General features: G+C 48.1%; 1 protein-coding gene across 4 annotated transcripts in view; it reads left to right on the top strand.

The window, feature by feature from the left end:
- LOC116942644 (uncharacterized) overlaps positions 1–18,614 on the top strand; it is a 100,828-nt gene extending 82,214 nt beyond the window's left edge. For 3 of the 4 annotated variants that reach the window (XM_032954808.2, XM_032954807.2, XM_032954810.2), the window contains 7 exons: positions 1,380–1,541; positions 2,064–2,171; positions 3,603–3,800; positions 5,250–5,456; positions 6,787–8,170; positions 8,784–8,924; positions 15,910–18,614. In XM_032954808.2, coding sequence (XP_032810699.1) covers positions 1,380–1,541; positions 2,064–2,171; positions 3,603–3,800; positions 5,250–5,456; positions 6,787–8,170; positions 8,784–8,924; positions 15,910–16,121 — 2,412 coding nt within the window. In that variant the 3' untranslated portion in view covers positions 16,122–18,614. The remainder of the gene's footprint in view (positions 1–1,379; positions 1,542–2,063; positions 2,172–3,602; positions 3,801–5,249; positions 5,457–6,786; positions 8,171–8,783; positions 8,925–15,909) is intronic. The other variant, XM_076067273.1, reaches the window with a different exon arrangement.
- Positions 18,615–19,460: the final 846 nt, after the last annotated feature.

Here is a 19,460-nt window from a genome sequence, read left to right as displayed (position 1 = left end):
ACTAGTGTCAATCGATTCGCCTTGTCGAGAGCTACTCGGGGCACTAAGTTTCGTAAAAAGTTGAAAAATTACATAAAACACGTTAAATTCACCGCCTGGGGGGCGGGCTCGCCTTGGCAAAGAAGCTGAGGATCGACAGCTGACCGGAGGGCGTCGTCGCCGCGTGCGACTGCGGCGGACGCCCGGGCTTGTGTTTGGCCGGTGGGGTGGCGCCCATCGTGTTGATCGCCGCCTGCTGGCGCTTGTTGGTGCGAGTCTTAACGGGCGGCGCGTTGCTGTCAGGATCACGAGTGGGCGGACTGAAAAATAATAATTATTGACCTGATTTTTGCGGGACCCCGGGGTCCCGCCAAATGATTCAATTGTGAGATCATACCTGGTCACAGGGGAAGACTCAGCCCATTATCTCTTCAGAGTGAATTAAATAAGTACCATTTTATTTTTGCTGCAGATAACAGTGGTTGTTCTATGAATATATATTGGGCCCCCTGCCACAGGACTAGGGACTTCACACGACTGGCTCAGGACTGCCAGTAGAGTTGAGCGTAGGCATCAAGTAACACTTTGACTTTTTCACCTCCTTATCGCTGGCACATCATCGGAGCTGAGCCAGCGCCTTGTGCCCACTGGCTGTTTGCCGTGCCGAGCTGGACCCAAAACCGCGATCAGCCGGCCTCACAAGACGAGATATGAATCTTGCTTGGGGCTTAGAAGGGCACGGGGGCGTCAAGGGGTAGCGCTAACGACGCCATTTCATCGTCTGCGACGCCACGTCAGCACGGACGCAAACACACCGTCGTCACCGTGCCACCCGTGGGCTCCAGAGGGAAGGAACAAGCACGCGGCCCCGACACGGTTTGGTTGCAAGTCGGGCAAAGGGGATTTCGAGTGATGACGTTGAACGTGGTTTCTAAAACGCTGTCCATTAGGGGACGTCCGTAAATGACGTCACGCGATTTTGGACGAGTTTTGACTCCCCCCGCCCCCCCCCTTCGTCACACGGCGTCACAAAAAGTCAGACCCCCCCCCCCTCAAATATGACATCACAAAGCTCTGCCCCCCCCCCAAAAAAAATATATAAAACATGCTTCAAATCGCTTTAAACTATTGCCATTGTAGTGCGTCTTTAATGTGGCGCTGCACTCTGATGTTGTAGGAGAAAACATTTATTAAAAAGTCTATTTAATTAAGTAGAACGTGTTGTCTATATTGGCTTAAAGTTGCGCATTTTGATGTGACGTCATATTTCTCAAACCCCCCTCGTCACACATCGTCACAAATGTCTGACCCCTCCCCCCGCCTAGGTGTGTGATGTCATTTATGGACGGCCCCTTAACAGATCCCCGTGTTTCCTACCCTCCGCGTGTCGCGCCGTACAGACCGGGATGACAGCGTTGCACGTGGCCGCTCACTTTGGACAAATAGACATTGTGCGGGAGATGCTGACCAAGGTGCCGGCAACCGTACAGAGCCAGCCGCCAAAGGTGTCTCTGGACGCGTCGTCGTCATCGTCGTCGTCATCCAAGGAGCACTTGCACGAGGTAGGGCGGCGATCATGGCCCAAATATCATCATAACGAGCATATCACGTCGCCGCATGGGAACATGCACGAACAGGCATACGAGAACACGCACGCACACCAAAGCGGCGATGACATCATCACGGCGCTTGTGCCAGGCTATGTGCACTTAAAGGCCGCCACGTGAGGTGTCGAACTCCCGCTGGCAGTAGGTCACGGGACAGACCCAGGTGCCATGGGTTGACTGACTGGCACGCACAACTCATAATTACACACACAAACATACAGAAACGTGCTCGCACACGCGTACAGTTACACACACATACACAACCAGCAACATGCACGCACATGCACCGTTGTCAATACAGATCCACTACTGTTATCCTTAACACCGGCTTTGCACCACCAAGGGTGCAAAGCCGGTGGGTGGACTGCTCATCGACGATGGCTGTGGATGTTGCCAAGGCGTTATCGGAAGGCTGAGCGCTAAATTCCTCCCCGCCCCTTCCCCACATTCTCTGTGCTCTCTCTGTGCGTGTCGCAGTCAGGATTCACTCCACTGCATCTGGCAGCGGAGTCGGGGCACGAGGGCCTGGTGCGCCTGCTGCTCAACTACCCGGGCGTGCTGGCCGACGCGCAAACCAACCTGCAGGTGAGGGCCCACCCGTCGCAGCTCAACGTGTGCCCAGAGGGCCACCGCCGGCACGGAGACGGAGCGACGGGATCGGACCGTGCGGCCGGAGCGAGGTGGAAAGCAGCAGGATCGGGCCTGGAGGAAGCCTAAATCTGGCAGTCGATAGACAATGGCTGCTGATGATGATGATGATAATGCACCTTCAAAACCACTTTTGTAGGCCTGGGTTTATAAAATAAAAAGTTCAAAATATTTTACCTCCGATTCAGCCCAGGGCATACATTTATTTTATACAAAAAAAAATTCGGTATTTTTTTTGTTAGATGTACAGGTGTGTTTCGGTTTACGACGATCCACATTTACGACGTTTACATGCCACCTTAGATCGATTTACGACACATCTTCCGACACGACTGAACACACTTGAACAGAGTCAGTCTGGCTTGCGATGTGACTTGGTGTGTTTGTGTGTGGATTTTTACCTTTTAAACCCTGTTAAATATGGCTGATAAACGGAAAAATACTTCGACAAGAGATGTTTCTGCCGTTTCTACTGTCTATGGGAAAAATAGGGTTCGATTTACGACGTCGTTTTCAGAAACGCATTGTAACGTCGTAAAAGTGGGGACGGCCTGTTATAGGCTCTAACAGTAGGATATGTGACATATTTGAGCTATCTAGCTATTCTAGAACACCATTAACAGGCGCATCATTCACTCACTCGTGTCACGGCCAGCTATATGTATTCGGTGCACAATTCACAAACGGGCCGGATTCACAGCTGCAACAAGAGGAAACTCACCAAGAGCCAATAGCTCACAGAAAGAGCACAAGAGCATTACCATATGCGGTGCGCAGAAAGAGAGAACCCATTCAAACACGTGCGTTGGATTTGTCACGGAATCAGCAGGAGTTATTTCTTTTTTTTGTCATAAAACTTCACGAATGCTCTTGCAGTCCTAGCTTTAAAGGCGACCAGGGGAGTCGGATTTTCTGAGGTCTAAGGGAAGAGCGTTCCACATTAACGAGCGTGTAGACCAACGGCAAAAAAATGCACGGCCTCCGCTTCGCAGTGGACATTAAAAAAGCTCCCGTGATGCCGATTCGTAAAAGTGTCTGCCGTCTGCCGTGCCGTCTTCGCGGGTCCACATTTGGAAAACCGCTCGCAAAGTATCTCGCTGGGTGAAGCCACACAGCAACGTCTCGACGCCTTCGAGGCTACCTCAGCAGCCTTCGTGATCGACTTGCGCCGCGCGATTGCCAACTGCACTCATGTGCTGAAGATTCGAGAATGATGATCACGATGATCGATAACGATTTTGATTGTCGCTCTCGGAAGCCACACTCCTGATGATGACGACCGATGGCGACTGTGCTGCTCGTTCACACCCGACGACGGTAACGACGACGGTAACGACGACGACGACGACGATGATTCTCCTGCCGTAGGGAGCCACCCCGTTGCACTTGGCGGCGCAGAGCGGCCACACAGCGGTGGTGGGGCTCCTGCTCAGCAAGTCGGCGTCCCAGCTGCACGTGCGCGACAAGAGCGGTCGCACCTGCCTCCACCTGGCGGCCTCGGGGGGCCACTGCGAGATGGTGCGGGTGCTGCTGGGCCAGGGAGCCGAGATCAACGGGATCGACAAGGTACCTGGAGCGGACCTGTCCGCGGCAGGCACGAGAAGAGCGACGCTAAGGAGTCGGGAAGAGTCCACCCCATTCCATCCACCCCCCCCCCCCCCCCCGACTAAAATTAACGTGGGGTTGCGTGCTCATCTCGTCCACGTGCTCCCATCATTACAGCGTGATACACTCTTGATCACCCACCCCCCCCCCCCCACACACACACACACACTGACGCCTGTATATTTGGTATGTGCATGTTTCTCTCTCCCCTTGGTCGCATGGATTTTTTCTCCGGGATCCTCCTCCAGTTTTCCCTCCACATTTAGAATCAACGTTGCGTTTCCAGTATTTGGCTGCTGTACATTTCCACAAGCCACTTGATCGAGCTATCGTTTTGTGGCCAGGTCGCTTCTGAAAAAGAGCAAAAATAAAAGTGTTTTTTTTACCGTGATCACTCTCGCCATGTGTACTCTGTTGGGGCGACTCCCCGTGCCCCACCAGTGCCACGGACGTTCGATCGACCTCTCATCAGTCGAAAAAAAAATCAACTTAGACGTCAACAACACTGCCCTATCGAGAAAACATCACATAATATCATTACATCACATAATATCATTACATCATCGCAGATATGTATCTCTGCTACCAATGGTTTATTCTACTTTAGCGGAGTGTTACTGACGAATGTGTTTTATTATTATTATTGGTGCTTCTCCACGACTGCCAATGCAGTACCAATTCTGTTGATGTTGGTGTTTAATTTTCCATCGCTCCAGAAGAGATAGGCCATGAACTCGTCAGTGGGGGTCAAAAAAGTTCACGCAAAGCACCCACGAATCACGTCCTTGATACTCTTTGGTTCTTTCGGTAAAGTCACGTAGGTATAAAATAAAATAAATTAAATCACGACGTTTCGGGCGCAACACAAGCGACCGTCATCAGGTGGAACAGATACAGCAGGAGAACTGCTGACATAGGAGAAAGAGCTGCAACAACAAGAGTTTATATCGGATTCTGGTGGGCTCAACATCCTTGATGTCACAATGCGCCCTAAACTGCACATAAATTAAGGGAATCTTTCCAGCAGTGTTTTTGTTGTTGTTGTTAAATTGACGCAGGTTTCCCGACAATTAAACACGCACGGTGCGTCTCCAGATGAAGATCGAGACGTCATCGTTGCCAAGGCCATCGATGTCAGCACGTTGTCTCTTGTCAGTTTCGTGGTGTGATGCTTGGCTTGCTGCAGCAAGACACCAACTTGTAGCCACACCTTCCTCATCGCCATCCGCCTACTGAAGGCTGATTTGTCTCCAGCAGTAAACATATACCAAAAAAGAGTGTCTACCTGTCGTTTTGTCTGCCTCTCTGCCTGATTGTCCCTTGATCTTTCCCCTCATCTGTCTGTCTGCCTACCTCTTATGTCTTGCGCGCTGCCTGTCGCCCGTCCCTCGGTCCCCGCCGTCCCCCCAGCTCGGCTGGACAGCGCTCATCTTCGCGGCCAAGGCCGGCTTCCTGCCCGTGGTGCAGCTGCTCATCGAGAGCGGGGCCTCCCCGGCCGCCGAGTGCAAAGACGGCAAGACGGCCATCCAGTACGCCGCATCCAGCAACCACCAGGACGTGGTGAGCTTCCTCCTGCACCGGGGCCACAACACGCTCCGGCTGCTCGAGGACCGAGAGGTACGGGAGGGGATTCCCTGCTTCCAAACGTTGCTCGCTCGTGGTTGTGTTAATTTGTGTTTACAACGAACACAAATGGCTCGTACAATAGCCTCGTGTATACTACCTCGATGCCGCTGTGCAACCCAGCCGTGCCAGGGCCGTTCCGGACCAGCTTAGAGCACCTCAGGAGGTGCCAGATTATTAAAAAAAATTTCCACTGCAGAAACCGAGCCGTGCCGCTGACGTCACGCACAGCGAACTAAATGAGAGACCCCTGTAGATGACCTCGTGTCCACACTACGTGCTGACTGATGTCGCACGCAATGAATGGGTCATAAGTCGCACCCCAGGCCTTGCTTGGCCTCGAGCCAAATTCAGGTGTCTTGTGAGATGAGCGTGTCAAGCAGCCAGTGGAAAGCCCCCTTGCCACTCCAGCCCTGTGCCGGAGTGGCTCGGATGTGCCAGTGGAAAAGGGGTATACTGGTCCCCGCTCTCAATTGATGGTAGGGGTGGCACTCAATTCTGTATGGCCCTTAACTCGTGGTGGGAGCTCCACATTTGCATGACAGAGGCCAGAATATCCGTTGAATATCCACTGTTAATGTCCCACAAAGTGGTGCTCGTTTCATTGACACTGGAGTTTATTTTTTAGCCCCTGACCAGAATTTGCAGTCGCAGTCTTCTGATTGTGGCATGGTATCAATCAGGCCGGTTAGTACTATTTACAATCAAAAGGTTGCAAATTCAAATCCTGGTTTGATGGTCAACTCGACTCAATGCCCCATCGGGGTTGATAGATTGATGACGGTTGTCTGAATAGTCAACAGTGGTCATTCAATGGATAGGCTGGTCCCCATCACTGCAATGTTGAAATGCCATCAGCCACTTGGAGTTGCCAATGAGGGCAATCGCCTCCCCATTGCTCATTTGAACAGAGAGACTGACACGGCCGAGCCGTAGCGCAGTTGCCGCTTGTTGCAGAGGTTCGTGGTCCAAGCCCAGCGGTGGACCTGCTTAATATTGCACGTAAATTACCTGCAGATTACATAACTGTGAAAAGCCACGAAGCAATATTGCCCCCCTCCTCCCCCCCCCCATACTGGCAGATTAGTTCCCATTGATCGTCCGGTGCTCCGCTGACTTTGCGCCACACAGGGGCGGGGGCAGCTGCCACCGCCGGGGGTTCCCTTGCCCTAGGCTGCAGTAGAGCAACGGAACGGTTGGGACGGGATGCCACGTCCGGCGCATCGAGCCGCCGAGCCATCTTTAGCCCCTAAACAACTAAAATGCGAATCCACAAGGTCCTCGCTCACGCGGTGCCCCGCGTGCCACGCTCTCGCCCGCGCAGTTCATCTTCGACCTCATGGTGTGCGGCAAGCAGCAGAGCAGCACGCGGCTCATGGAGGAGCTGGTTCTGCGCTCGGCCGCGCCGCTGGAGACGGCCGTCAAGCTGTCGCGTGCCTTCGGCCTCACGTCGCTGCGCTACAAGGAGCGCTCCGTGGACCTGCAGCGCGCCGCCAAGTTCTGCGAGGGCCTCGCCGTCGAGCTGCTCGCCATGGCCTCGGGCGACCACAGTGCCGGCGTGCTGCTGCGCGCCGTCGACCACCGCGCCACCAGCCTGCTGGACGTGCTCATCGAGTGCGAGCAGAAGGAGGTGGTGGCCCACCCGGCCGTGCAGCGCTACCTCACCGACGTGTGGTACGGCGACCTGGGCTGGGCCGACTGGAAGCTGTCGCTGCTGTTCCTCGCCTTCCTGGTGTGCCCGCCGGTGTGGCTCGCCTTCTCGCTGCCGCTGCGCAGCCGCTTCAACAAGATCCCCATCATCAAGTTCATGAGCCACCTGGCGTCGCACATCTTCCTCATCCTGCTGTTCATGCTCACGGTCGCGTGGCCCCCGCTCAGCCCCGTGTTCCTCGGCCGCCTGCTGCCCTCGTGGAACGAGTGGCTGCTGCTGTCGTGGCTCACGGGAATGCTCGTGTCCGAGCTCACGGACCCCGGCGAGAGGGCGGGCCTCGCCTGGATCCGCGTCATCATCCTGGTCATCGCGGCCATCAGCTTCGTGTCCCACCTGCTCGCGTTCGCCTACCCGGCCGGCACGGACGGGCGGCTCGAGACCCTCTACGCGCGCAACATGTTCCTGGCGGTGGCGATGACGCTGTGCTTCATCCAGTTCCTCGAGTTCCTCACGTTCCACCACCTCTTCGGGCCCTGGGCCATCATCATCCGCGACCTGATGAAGGACCTCGCCCGGTTCGGCATCATCCTGGCGCTCTTCCACACGGCCTTCACGCTCCACCTGACCGCCGTTTACCAGCCCGTCTACCCGGCGCCGAAGAACAAGACGGCCGAGAACGTGAGCGCGAGCGGCGACGCGGACGACGCGACGCGCGTGCAGAGCCCCCTCGACGTCGTTGTGCTGCTCTTCTTCGCCCTGTTCGGACTCGTGGAGCCCGAAAACCTGCCGAGCATCAGCCGGTCGCCCCCTTTCACCATCGTCATCGTCCAGATAGTCTTCGGCGTGTACCTCATCGTGACCTCCATCGTTTTGATAAACCTCCTGATCGCGATGATGAGCGACACGTACCAGCGCATCCAGGCGCAGTCCGACACCGAGTGGAAGTTCGGCAGAGCCATGCTCATCCGAGACATGAAGCGCAAGTCGTCCGCCGCGTCGCCCCTCAACCTCTTCACCAACGTCTTCCAATACGTCGCCGTTTGCTGCCGGCGCAGGGGTAACGCGCGTGCCCGTTTCGCTTCGAGCTCTCGGCTCCTCGCGACACCCGTGTTCGCAACCCAGCCCCGTCCCCCCCCCGCCCCCCCCCGCCCCCCCCAGCCCGCCCGCACTACCTCGGCACCGCCGTCGTCACCCCACCAAACATTTGGAGCCGTCGGCCCCACCGCCAACGCCGCTTGCCTTCGGCGAGGCCGCCCCCACTCCGTCCCTTGCCGGGGCACCGCACAACTTCACCCTTTCCCGTTCCGATGACGTACGCGCACAGCAACGTACGTTTACGTACGTCGACGGAACGGAATCGGGAGGGCGCGTGGCACAGTTTGGCTCCGGCTATCGTTGAGCGCGGTCGCGTCGCCTTTAGAAACAGCGGCGCTACGCCTCTCGAAAATTAATGGTGAACTGGACCACCCTAATGGAAAAATAATAATAGGCTTGAGCCTTACTGCCAATAAAGCAGGTGTTCAAACACCAAACAGGCACCTTTTTTGCAAGGCGTCAAGTCTGCATTAACCACACGTACTTGTGGCAGAACATGCAAACCCTGCAACTTGCAGGTTTCTCGGAACGGGGCGGAAGGGTTAACGACGCAGCCCTTTGCCCCGTGGGCGCAGGCAAGCTGTGCCGAGCGGAGCCGTCGAGCGACGTCGCGCAGTTCGACGGCGTCTCCGACACGTGCTGCATGGACCTGCAGCGCCACCCGGGCACGTGGGCAGAGTCGCTGACGCGGCGCAGCGCGAGAGTCACGCCCGACGGTAAGGCCTCTCCCCCCGCCCCCCCCCTCCTCGTTTTTACCACCGTCGCTTATCCATCGCAGCGGCTGTAGCGGCGGACAAAACGCCTTTCGTTTGCCGTCTCCGGCCACCGGCCACGTGGTCGGTACCGATTGGCGCGATTGGCTACGTAGGGCGCGAAGGAAGTTCGACATGCATACGTACGTGAAGTTGGGTACAACTACACACCGTGCGCATCGGATATTTTGGCCGTCGTCCCCACCAAAATGTTGTTATAACGGCAGCTGCTTTCGCGGGTTGGCTTGGCACAGCCCCGGCACGGTTCGGTTTCACAGTGGAAAAGAGGTGAATGAGATGGCCCTGAACATGTTCTGGCAAAGATCAGTGGCTCCTGCTCCGAGCTTTCCCACAATCAAATTCAGCCCTAATGGGGATGCCTGGTGCAGTGTGCACATTTGCACCACTGTATTGCACACCTGTCGTGATCATTGTCACCAATGTGATCATGGTGATTACGATGAGGATGTTTCTCTAGATTTTGGACGATGGTGATTCGGTTGCACCACGTGTGCCAGAAACTTTCTAAAAATGTTCCTGGAAACTTTCCTGAAAGTAAATAAACAAATAAAATTGCTGCATTATGTTGGACTATGTACAATAAAATGTGTATTTTATCACCAACGGTCCGTAAATTCCAGTTCGTGGTAAAATCAACCCATCGTCCCCGTTCGCTCAACAATATGATCTTCACCACGTGAGTAATAACAGTGGCTATCCCATCTGTACGGTGACCCAGGCCACTCTTGCAAATGACTCATCCTGGTCTCTTGAGTTCTCACCACCACCTTTTTCAACAAATTAAACGTTTCACCACTGGCTCAGGACTGCCGATCGAGTTGAACTCCCACCCCACCCCCATGCTCGTTCCATTGCGTGCTGCCACACGTACTAAATGTCCTTGATTCACTTCCCCACAACCTGCAGGGTCAGTGTAGCTAAACGGGCCACAAGCAAGCGTTGCCCTCTTCCTAGTTACACCTTTAGTCAATAAAAATCCAACAGAATCTTTTCAATTTGTAATGTCGCCTTACCTACTTGCAACCCCCTCTGCCCTGTAAAGGTTAACCTTGCTCGGGACATTGTGTCTAGCCACTAAAAATGCCTCTGCCTGATAAAAGGCCCTATGCTCTCTGAAATCCCCTCTTGTCACCCACTAAAAATACCTTCTATTCACTAATAGGACCATTTGTAAGGCTCACTTTTAACCTTGCTCATTTAAAAAAAAATGTGTTATGTAATAAAAGGCGATGAGGACAATGATGATATTAAACAAATCACATTGTGTCCTTGGACTCACGTTTGAATAATTATGGCTGGACATTGACATCGTGATCATTGACATTGTGAACATTCACATTGAGAACATTGACATTGTGAACATTCACATTATGAACATTAACATCGTGAACATTGACATTGAGAACATTGACATCGTGAACAACATTCACATTGTGAACATTGACATTGTGAACATTGACATTGTGAACACTGACATTGTGAACATTAACATTGAGAACATTGACATTGTGAACATTGACATCGTGAACATTGACATTGTGAACAACATTGTGAACATTAACAATGTGAACATTAACATCATGAACATTGACATTGAGAACATTGACATCGTGAACAACATTCACATTGTGAACATTGACATTGTGAACATTGACATTGTGAACACTGACATTGTGAACATTAACATTGAGAACATTGACATTGTGAACATTGACATCGTGAACAACATTCACATTGTGAACATTGACATTGAGAACATTGACATTGAGAATATTTACATTGTGAACATTGACATTGTGAACATTGACATTGTGAACATTTACATTGAGAACATTTACATTGTGAACATTGACATTGAGAACATTGACATTGTGAACATTGACATTGTGAACATTAACATTGTAAACATTGACATTGAGAACATTGACAATGTGAACATTCACATTCTGAACATTGACATTGAGAACATTTACATTGTGAACATTGACATTGAGAACATTGACATTGTGAACATTGACATTGTGAACATTGACATTGTGAACATTGACAATGTGAACATTCACATTGTGAACATTAACATTGTGAACATTAACATTGTGAACATTGACATTATGAACATTAACAATGTGAACATTCACATTGTGAACATTGACATTGTGAACATTGACATTGAGAACATTGACATTGTGAACATTGACATTGTGAACATTGACATTGTGAACATTGGCATTGTGAACATTAACATTGAGAACATTGACATTATGAACATTAACAATGTGAACATTCACATTGTGAACATTGACATTATGAACATTAACATTGTGAACATTGACATTGAGAACATTTACATTGTGAACATTGACATTGAGAACATTGACATTGTGAACATTGACATTGAGAACATTGACATTGTGAACATTGACATTGTGAACATTGACATTGTGAACATTGACATTGTGAACATTGACATTGTGAACATTGGCATTGTGAACATTAACATTGAGAACATTGACATTGAGAACATTGACATTGTGAACATTGACAATGTGAACATTCACATTGTGAACATTGACATTGTGAACATTAACATTGTGAACAACATTGTGAACATTGGCATTGTGAACATTAACATTGAGAACATTGACATTGAGAACATTGACATTGTGAACATTGACAATGTGAACATTCACATTGTGAACATTGACATTGTGAACATTAACATTGTGAACAACATTGTGAACATTGACATTGTGAACATTGACATTGAGAACATTGACATTGTGAACATTAACATTGTCAACATTAACATTGTGAACATTGACATTGTGAACATTAACATTGTGAACAACATTGAGAACATTGACATTGTGAACAACATTGTGAACATTGACATTGTGAACATTGACATTGTGAACATTGACATTGTGAACATTGACATTGAGAACATTGACATTGTGAACATTGACATTGTGAACATTGACATTGTGAACATTGGCATTGTGAACATTAACATTGAGAACATTGACATTACGAACATTAACAATGTGAACATTCACATTTTGAACATTGACATTATGAACATTAACATTGTGAACATTGACATTGAGAACATTTACATTGTGAACATTGACATTGAGAACATTGACATTGTGAACATTGACATTGTGAACATTGACATTGTGAACATTGACAATGTGAACATTCACATTGTGAACATTGACATTGAGAACATTGACATTGTGAACATTGACATTGTGAACATTGACATTGTGAACATTGACATTGTGAACATTGGCATTGTGAACATTAACATTGAGAACATTGACATTGAGAACATTGACATTGTGAACATTGACAATGTGAACATTCACATTGTGAACATTGACATTGTGAACATTAACATTGTGAACAACATTGTGAACATTGGCATTGTGAACATTAACATTGAGAACATTGACATTGAGAACATTGACATTGTGAACATTGACAATGTGAACATTCACATTGTGAACATTGACATTGTGAACATTAACATTGTGAACAACATTGTGAACATTGACATTGTGAACATTGACATTGAGAACATTGACATTGTGAACATTAACATTGTCAACATTAACATTGTGAACATTGACATTGTGAACATTAACATTGTGAACAACATTGAGAACATTGACATTGTGAACAACATTGTGAACATTGACATTGTGAACATTGACATTGTGAACATTAACATTGTGAACATTAACATTGTGAACATTGACATTGTGAACAATGACATTGAGAACATTGACATTGTGAACATTCACATTGTGAACAACATTGACATTGTGAACAACATTGAGAACATTGACATTGTGAACATTAACATTGTGAACATTGACATTGTGAACAATGACATTGAGAACATTGACATTGTGAACATTCACATTGTGAACAACATTGACATTGTGAACAACATTGAGAACATTGACATTGTGAACATTAACATTGTGAACATTGACATTGTGATCATTGACATTGTGAACATTGACATTGTGAACAACATTGTGAACATTAACAATGTGAACATTCACATTGTGAACATTAACATTGTGAACATTGACATTGTGAACATTGACATTGTAAACATTGACATTGTGAACATTAACATTGAGAACATTGACATTGTGAACAACATTGTGAACATTAACATTGTGAACATTGACATTGTGAACATTGACATTGTGAACATTGACATTGTGAACATTGACATTGTGAACAACATTGTGAACATTGACATTGTGAACAACATTAACATTGTGAACATTGACATTGTGAACATTGACATTGTGAACATTAACATTGTGAACAACATTAACATTGAGAACATTGACATTGTGAACAACATTGTGAACATTAACATTGTGAACATTAACATTGTGAACATTGACATTGTGAACATTGACATTGTGAACATTGACATTGTGAACAACATTGTGAACATTGACATTGTGAACAACATTAACATTGTGAACATTGACATTGAGAACATTAACATTGTGAACAACATTGACATTGTGAACATTGACATTGTGAACATTGACATTGTGAACATTAACATTGTGAACAACATTAACATTGAGAACATTGACATTGTGAACATTAACATTGTGAACATTAACATTGTGAACATTGACATTGTGAACAATGACATTGAGAACATTGACATTGTGAACATTCACATTGTGAACAACATTGACATTGTGAACAACATTGAGAACATTGACATTGTGAACATTAACATTGTGAACATTGACATTGTGAACATTGACATTGTGAACATTGACATTGTAAACAACATTGTGAACATTAACAATGTGAACATTCACATTGTGAACATTAACATTGTGAACATTGACATTGTGAACATTGACATTGTGAACATTGACATTGTGAACATTAACATTGAGAACATTGACATTGTGAACAACATTGTGAACATTAACATTGTGAACATTGACATTGTGAACATTGACATTGTGAACATTGACATTGTGAACATTGACATTGTGAACAACATTGTGAACATTGACATTGTGAACAACATTAACATTGTGAACATTGACATTGTGAACATTAACATTGTGAACAACATTGACATTGTGAACATTGACATTGTGAACATTGACATTGTGAACATTAACATTGTGAACAACATTAACATTGAGAACATTGACATTGTGAACAACATTGTGAACATTAACATTGTGAACATTAACATTGTGAACATTGACATTGTGAACATTCACATTGTGAACATTGACATTGTGAACAACATTGTGAACATTGACATTGTGAACAACATTGACATTGTGAACATTGACATTGTGAACATTGACATTGTGAACATTAACATTATGAACAACATTAACATTGAGAACATTGACATTGTGAACATTCACACTTCGGGTTGGCTACGTACGGTGCGAAAGAAGTTCGACATACATACATTGAATACAATGCAACGCAATTCGGATTTATACAGCGTCTGAGCGGAACTGCATCTCAAGACGCTCAACAAAACACGTCGACATGTGCATCATGCTGACGGTAGTATATATATAGTATATGCATTCTAGTGAGGAGATAGTCAATCATTGGCGGAAGAGAAAGAGTGAGCCTGGACTTGAAGGAGGAGGGGCAGGTTGAATGCAGAGAGAATCGTCGGCACCTGCAGTGGCTTGAACAATGCGTCCTGAACTCGCCTCGACATCGCACTGCAACCCACAGCGTGTAGCAATCTGTGTGTATCAGCACGGCGACACTTGAGCATGCCGGCTGCATTCCAGCACCAATCCCAGATGAAGGACTTCCGTACGGCTACGTGGCTTTCAAAGCCCCGCTTGCATTGGGGGGGGGGGGGGGGGGGGTTACACACACAAAGACAAAGATCCCCCGTGTAGCCTTAACAGACTGTAGGGGCAAGTGCTGTTAGCGAGCACCTATGATGGCCGAAACGGTACACGAGGTGGATGGGTGGGCAAGCACCACGCCCGACCGCCTTTGTCTCCCTAGTGGCGATGTTTACACACCGCACCAGGTACTCACTTGAGGCTGAGTCGACCTAGGGGAGGCCCAGGACCGGTTCAGATAATCGCCACTGGTTTTGGCCGTGAGCGGTAATCGAACCCGGGTCGCCGGGTTCATAGAGCAGCGCGTTAAACGCTACACTACCGGGGTTACACACACACACGTGCACGTGCACACACAAGGTTCTGCTACGTTTGCTGGACGCGCACACACACTGAACTTGGGGTGCTTGTCAAAGGCAGGGCAGTGTGTTCCAGGAATTAATACAGGCTAAGCTGATTTCGTTAATACAGTAATATACCACTGATCCCCTCGCGTCCTGCTGGGCTACTCAAGGGGTTCGTGATTGCATTAGATGCATGCCCTCTGCGCATGGTGAAGACAGAGGGCTTTGCTTTCCTCTTGCCGGGTTATTGAGGTTTTAGCCTATCATCCCATTTGGAGGCTAATAAACAAAAGCCCACTTCGTGGGGATCTAACAGTGGCCACCCTACAGAGAGCAGCTTCTGCCATGGGAACGTGGAATCTTGTACACCTGCTTGAGAAAAGCGACATGTTGCAGGTGCTAAATAAGTGGTTAGCACACTGCACTATGATGCAGGTTCAACCTGTATCCTTGCACTTTCTAGATTAGTGGCACACAGTCACGTGTCTGCCTTGGGCAATCTGCCCACCAGTGGCACACACACGAGTGTACGCACGTGCGCGTGTGCGTTGCGATTGTACGCACGTGTGCGAGTGTACGCACGTGTGCGTGTGCGTTGTGATTGTACGCACGTGTGCGTTGTGATTGTACGCACGTGTGCGTTGTGCGATTGTACGCACGTGTGCGTGTGCGCGCGTGCCACCCTCGCAGGCGTTCACCGGGGCAGAGGTCAGCACGGACCGACGCGGATCGAGGACGCCATGGACTGGCAGGACGTCGCGGCGCGGTACCGCGCCATGAAGGGTCGGGGCGCCGCTGGGCCGCAGCAGCCGGAGACGCCGTTCCCCCTGGGCAAGAGCAGCACACGCAGGAGGGCGCCCTTCCTCGTCGCCTCGAACGCGCTCAACGGGGTCAAGGCGTAGCTGCCGCGCGCGGTAGGGGAACGCACGCAAGCGGAGGGGCCGGCGGCGAGGCACACCCTCACCGGGCTCGCGACTTAAGGCTACGTTATTGGCGGCAGTAATAATTGCCGGTAGAGAATTCGCGGGTGGCGGGAAATAGAAAATAAAGAAAAGGTGCATTCGTCGAGTGGCCACGGGATAAGTTGGGAGGAGGGCGTCCCCACCTAAAACCGGTATGAATATTTGTAATAACAAAAATAAATGAGAAAAATTCCGTGAATAAGCCGTTAAAATTACCGTTTGCATGTTTGAATAAAGTCACCCCCGCCTCCCAATCCCCCCGAAAGGAAATGAAGGAAGTGCCGAATCTCGCATGCACCTCAAGCCACTTCTAAAAGTTTATTCAGATTCACGATCTCCGTGCCAAAATCGTAGCCTTATGTAGACCGTCCACCAAACGCTCACCTGACCCTCAGCAGACTCTCCTCTGAGACTCTCCACTCACAATCGTCAGACATCGCTCACTCGAGTCGTTATAAAATGTCATTCGATCACTTCAGGACTGCTGCCTCTCTACAAATAAACTCAGATGACAGGAGCAATTTGCCACTCGACTCTTCGAATAGGAATCGACTGCGGGTGTTACCTACCATCATTGCCGTCATCATCATCATCATCTTCAACTCCAACATCATCATCTTAATCACCACCATCAATCCATCAACATCATCTCACAGGATTCTGCGGATAAACACTGATATTAGGATATACGCCCCATGAATTATCCTATAAATAACCACGGATAATAGGAGTCACCGGTGGCAACATATTTTTTTCCGCGAAATAGCTCCGGATAATGTGGAGCAATTATCCTGCGAGTTCGATTAACTTATGCGGACAGTTTTTTTGCCACATAACAGGATCTTCGAGGACAAAACAGAGTGCAGGGCATCTCCTACGCTGTAACACATGGGCTGCTGGTCGGTCGGTCAAGTTTCAGTTGAGGTCAACTCAACAAAGTGTCGTCACCGCTATCGTCGTCGTCGTCATCGCTTGCTATCATCATTGTCGTCATCGTCATTATCGTGATCATCGGCATCCCTCCTGGATTTTCTGAAATAAGTGGTATCTTTCATAATAACGGTTTTTGGGTTAGATCGCGTTTATTTATAAATGTGTCGTAACCCTCCACCACCCGACACGGCCAATCAGCAAAAAAGTGTCACGTTGACAAAAGACAAATAATTCACTACTTTAGCCCACCGGTGTTGAAGAGTGAATCCACATTTACAGTTCACTCTTCAACACACCGGTGGGCTAAAGTAGTGAATTATTTGTCTTTTGTCAACGTGACACTTTTTTGCTGATTGGCCGTGTCGGGTGGTGGAGGGTTACGACACATTTATAAATAAACGCGATCTAACCCAAAAACCGTTATTATGAATAATATTGGTCGCGAAAGCCTACGTGTTAAACCAAGTGGTATCTTTACAGCCTCTGAATTAACCACCAATCCGCCTGCTGTGAATCAAACTGCCCGGCCGTGTTTGTGTCTTTCAAATTTTAACTCAAACGGCTCGATGACTGCAAACGATGCAGAGATGCAACCAGGTGGAAATTAAAACCACAGTTGCTGAGGTTTGTGTCCTTGGACTCAAACAATTTTGAATAATTACGGAGGTTCTCAAGTGCATTTACAATAGTGTCATGTGCTAACCAATTGTTACAATGAACGTAGCTTACTGAATGTTTAGTTTTTACTTGTATAATGAACGTATACACGTTGGGTAATCCAAATGTTTCATTTTTACAGTTTCAAAAAAATGAAAACTACATGACAGCATAAAGCGTTAAAGTTCGGCTGAATTGCTGAGATATTTCTCAGTGTTTTTGATGCTGAACATAGCCTGGTTAGATTCTAGATTTATGAAGCTAATTATTGCCTGCGCTGTGATCAAATATTGCAATCAAATGTAATTCTAACAACCATGACAGCTCTATTGTAATAAATACGCAATAGGGCATGCTTAACTTAATTGACAAACGGTCGACATTTCGTCAACTTGATATATGCTTTAATATGAAATGTGTTGGTGCGTATAGCATGCAGTATACCCTACGTAAGTGATTTTCACTGTTGAAACAATCTCGCAGTAATCACACAATGTATTATACAGTGAACACTTTTTTCAGTTTTGGCTGGAACCTAAATTAATTAACAGCACCACTTACGCAAGTGATCATGACATTTTTTCACAATAATTTGGATGCTGTCTTTTTTTGTATTCTTCCGGTAGAATGCGAGAGACCGTTCATATTTAAGCACTCATTATTTGGCTGATAAGAATAATGCACATGTATCTGTAAGGCGCCGTCCACAAATGCCTCAAGGATAACACGTTACTACTGGTAGGAACCTCCTGGTTACACCAGCCCACAGGGGATTATTGTGTCCGCCCGTCGTGCATCCAAAAATGGGAGGGGTGAGGTTGGGTGGAGAGGGGAGGGTGGAGAGGTGCTGGGTGGGGAGGGAGGGGCTGGGTGGGGAGGGGAGGGTGGGGAGGGGCTGGGTGGGGAGGGTGGGGAGGGGCTGGGTGGGGAGGGTATGGAGGGGCTGGTCACCCCGTGGTGCCCTTATAAAACTCAACGTTTAACCTGCTCACGCCGGCGTGTGCCCGCTCTCACAGTCGGACATATTTGCGGAATACACCACGCCGCCGTTGACCCTGGCCATTGACCGAGCAACCCAACGTTCCGACCAGCTCCCTCCGCAGAAATGTATTTGGTCGAGGGCTGCAGAGCCTTTGGGCAATCGTTGGGACCGGCTTCTCACCACGTGGATTGCTGCCCTCCCGCTCGCCTGTGGTTTACTCCTCGCTCCTCCGAGTCGGCGCTCTCTCTGTCCTGGAGAGCGAGCGAATTCTGTGCGGTGGCGGTGCGCTGCGAGTTGAAATTATGAATAATTATTTCCATGACAGGTCACCGATGCTGCCTTAGAAAACATCTTCTATTTCCGTGGAAGGCCAGTGTGTATGTTGTTGACAATTTGCCTTTATGACTGAATTTTAACAGTTGACCGTACGATTGTAATTCAGTTGTCTGTCAGTATTTCGATTTGTATTCTTGTGATGATACGTGCAACTTATTGTATTATTACTACTACTACTACATAAAGTGGTGTATAAAACTACAGTATTTATTTCCATAACATGATACATTTATTCATTAAAAAAAAGAAATAAATATGGTCACAATAATGTTTGTTTTGTGTGTTGCATTGTGTGTGTTGCCTAGCAATATTAATAACAAAACAACTCTTTTACACGGTAATGTGGGGAAAAGAACGGCGCGGATCTGTGA

Source organism: Petromyzon marinus, chromosome 15, assembly GCF_048934315.1.
Source record: "Petromyzon marinus isolate PM22_M1 ecotype Great Lakes invasive population chromosome 15, UKy_Petmar_22M1.pri1.0, whole genome shotgun sequence".
NCBI classification, from domain to species: Eukaryota; Metazoa; Chordata; class Hyperoartia; order Petromyzontiformes; family Petromyzontidae; genus Petromyzon; species Petromyzon marinus.
This window is presented reverse-complemented; position numbering and strand designations above follow the sequence as displayed.